This window comes from Puntigrus tetrazona, chromosome 12 (genome assembly GCF_018831695.1).
Source record: "Puntigrus tetrazona isolate hp1 chromosome 12, ASM1883169v1, whole genome shotgun sequence".
In the NCBI taxonomy this organism is placed as follows: domain Eukaryota; kingdom Metazoa; phylum Chordata; class Actinopteri; order Cypriniformes; family Cyprinidae; genus Puntigrus; species Puntigrus tetrazona.
Genome location: NC_056710.1, coordinates 5,051,451 through 5,055,307, shown reverse-complemented (window position 1 = coordinate 5,055,307; position 3,857 = coordinate 5,051,451). Strand labels below are relative to the sequence as shown.

Here is a 3,857-nt window from a genome sequence, read left to right as displayed (position 1 = left end):
CTGGAGCGCGCGGACCCGTTGCTTTGCCTCTGACCGTGGTACCCCCGTCGTTTCCCTCGCTCTCCTACCCCTCCTTTTCTGCTTTCCTTCCCTCGAGAGCTTCTTTTTCTCCCCGCGAACATCCTTTCTCACTTTCAATTTTAATAGATCTCGGAGAAAGATAGAAGTGACGCATCCTTGATCTCNTGGACGCGTGGATGATACACCGGGGCGAGAACTGGAGATGGAGTTGCTCGTGATCAGCCTCTCCTTATGGATCCTGCAGTGCCGCTCAGCTCGCGCGGACTCCATTATACACATCGGTAAGCACGGTCTCGGACAGACGCGCTGAATCACGGACGGCTTTCTTCAGTGCATCGTATTTTAAAGTCTGAAGCGTGCAGGTTTGACTTGACAGAAGGCGCATTCGCTCCCCAGAACTGTTTGGCATTTGATAAACGGCTTTAACTTGCCAGGAAACATTAGCAAACAGGTCCACAAAGTGCATTTCAGCTGGCGCTGGACGCATAGTCTTGACAAATGATTTTAGATACCCGCATAAGCAAATCGAAACGTAGATTTTCGGTCTGTTTTAGGGGTTAACTCCGGTCCACCCCTCCCCAGCCTTAAGCTTGAACTTTCTGTTGAACGTGACGGAAATGTTAATTCGGTTCGTTGAGGTACTGAGCGCGCGACAAGTCTCTCCCGTGCTCGGCGTTTCTTAACAGAACTTCTACGTGTGCTGGTGCCTTCCCGGTGTATATTGTGTAACCTTTTATCTCAGACGTTTTCGTTTTATCAGTGGTTTGTGCCGGTGAGCTTGGCAGCCTTGTGTCAGTATGCAGCATTCAGCCCTCTTTGGTAACTTGTGCTGAGAATGAAAATGATTCGCTTGCTGACTTGAGTATAGGCGCAAAACGCACCTAAATATATCGCATGCAGAAATATAATCGTATTAAGCTAAACGACGCTGGTTCATGCCATATTCCGATGCGTAAAGCGTTGTAAATCTAGTGCTCTTCTGTTGGTTAGGGAACCTCTCTTTTGTATGCAGTGGATGCTCTGCATCATCCGGTGCGCTTGACTGTTCTTCTCATCACCAGGATCACTCAAAATTAGATTTGAAGCTTAGTTTTAAAGAAGGATGATGTTAAGTCCCAAAGACGAAGCATAGACTCTATTGTATGTCAAATTTGCACTTTACTGTGATTAGCTCAAGCTCTGAATTCTTGTTAGTTACCAGTTAGTATATCATTCTCAGGCTTTTATTGCTACACTACGTAATTAGATCTAAATTGTTTGATTTAATGGTTTATCCTTGATATAGATCATAACTTTCCACTGGGCGAAGGTGGTTTTAGCTTGGTGGATAATCATTTTCTAGTTGTATAGTCACATGATATGAACTGTATATATATATAAAATTATCATAAATATATTATTATATATGTTACATTATACATAGTAATATAATATTTGAAAAACACCTGTCTGCCAAACAAAGTTAGTCTGGTGGAACCAACTCACAGGAAGCCATTTTGTTGTCATGTGACAAGAAAACCACAAAAACTAGAGGACACTTCTGATTTTATTTTGAGGTCATGAAAAGACTTACGACAACTAAAGAATTAGAGAACTTGTCTTTATATTTATGACTTAAAATGTTGGGGTATTTGTTAAACTTGCACGGGCATATTTAAAGCATATATTAAAGTATTTTAGCATTTGTTTATTGGTTACACCACGCAAATGTATGAGTCCGACACTAATACAAAGATTGCACGGTGCATAAGAACTGTGCACATGTTTTAGAAAATGTTTCTCCTTTTTTATAACCTTAAACATCCTTATTTGTCTTTGACCAGCATGTGTTGGTGAAGTGATTAAAATGAGCACACTTCTGTTGCCTCAGTGCGCGGCATGAGGCCTCAGCGGCTGTTTGTTGATGGCTAACCGTGCATGTAAATAAATAAAGCCCTATTTGCTTCTCCTACACCTTTGGCACTTCAAGCCGGCTGCTCTGTGCATTTTATCACTGTCGCCTTGATCTCAATATGTCATATCATCAGCGGGTCACTGTTTATAGTCCTGCACAAATCAGCCTTATTGATCGCGTCCAGACACATTCTGATTTAATACTGGACTTTATTTCCAAGTGTCAAGGACTTGTTAGTGAAACAGCACTTTATGGGTCACTCAGTCATGTGAAGTCAACATTTAAATCGCTCAGTGCAGTATTATGTCTAGGATTAATCGGTAAACAGCTTAATGAAAAAAAATACCCTGTTTAGTACGTGAACCCACTGGAAAACCTGGATCTGATAGGCTGGTTGTGGTAAAGAAGAGTATAGTATTTTTGAGTAATGACCTCTAAACTGTAAGTTTAGCATTGACTGTGGCAACAGACCAGGTCTCACTCTCCCTATCAGTGAAACTTTGGCAGCTTCTTTCAATTCGAAACATTTGGACCGCAAATGAATAGTTTTTAATTTAATATTGCGATATTGCATCACTGGATGTCTCCTTGCTAAGCCGATTGTTTTCATTTGTGGAAGCTTTAAGCTAATCTACCAGTAAGATATTAAAAAACTTTTTTCAAATCAATACCTCATATCCAGTTGTTTATTTATTTTGTAAGTAGCTGTGCAATAACAGCCTAATCCCTTACTTCACTAATGTTTTCCGTTTCATTCATCAGCCTAGGATATTTTGTGTGACCTGTCCGCTTTTTATGCCTTTCAAGGGCACGGAAAACTCCGGCAACTTATTAAAACAGCTCATATTTATCACGGATACACCTTGTCATTTATAAGATCCCCTTGACATAAAAGATCTTCCTGTAGGCTTACAACCCACTGTGTTTCCACAGCCTGCGAAATGCCCTTGACAAATTAGGGATGCGTATAGAATATTTACAGCACGTCCAGCACTTGCGCTCTCCATGGTGCTGAACTCGCTGCTGAAGTGCCGCTGGCTATTGACAGGTGTGGAAGTTGCTGTAAATTGTATCTGATGGTTATATGGTGCACGCTCGATAACCTGAATGGGTATAATATACTTTTAACAGTTTGACCCGCACGATGAATCTGCATTCCCTTCGGTTTCACCCATAGATACGAATGTTTGGAATGACTAAAAATGATGTTAGTATTAATAACTAACATTCTGTTTCTTTCAACAGGAGCTATTTTTGAACAGAACGCCATACGGGACGACGAGGTTTTTCAGCTTGCCATTTCAGACCTGAGTTTGAATGACGACATCCTCCAGAGCGAGAGGATTACCCATTCTATCAAACTTATCGAGCCCAACAACCCCTTCCAGGCTGTACAGGAAGGTGAGTGAGTGACTGGTATCTCTCAGAAATCGATCAACCACGCCGCTCTACTTTATCTTCATGTCCGATCCGTTTGCTCGAGCAGTTACCCAATATCTCCAGAGCTTCTTGTGAGGCTCTAACGTCAACAGGTAGAATAGCTGTATGTGTTGGTTTCATCCTCAGTCTCTATTTGTATTTAAGTCTTCTCCTCCCTTCAGACTAATGTGTTGTCACTATCATGTGTTTTCTGATGGTGAATGTAAGTAGCTAAAACAGACACCTCTTGGAATCAGAATCCAGTGGAAGCATAGCCATGTGGAAATGTGCTGAGGACATATGTGGTAACATGCTGAGTGTGTTTGTGTCACACAGACAAGCTGGATCAGCAGTGGCTCACACAGACATTGATGTATGAATGTAGCACAACTTGATTTATGTTATCAAGCATGAAGGCCAGCTGTCATCATCTGTCCAGTTCAGACATTTTCATCGCTTTCCACATATGAGCAAATAGATTAATTTTATGAGCCATTATCACAACTAATTTTATATATATATA

At 41.2% G+C, this 3,857-nt stretch overlaps 1 protein-coding gene across 1 annotated transcript in view; it reads left to right on the top strand.

Annotated features, from left to right (window-relative positions):
• The first annotated feature begins 192 nt into the window (after positions 1–192).
• The window catches only part of LOC122355389 (glutamate receptor ionotropic, delta-1-like), a 125,303-nt gene continuing 121,638 nt past the window's right edge, over positions 193–3,857 (top strand). The window contains exons 1-2 of the mRNA XM_043253609.1: positions 193–302; positions 3,161–3,316. Coding sequence (XP_043109544.1) covers positions 224–302; positions 3,161–3,316 — 235 coding nt within the window. The 5' untranslated portion in view covers positions 193–223. The remainder of the gene's footprint in view (positions 303–3,160; positions 3,317–3,857) is intronic.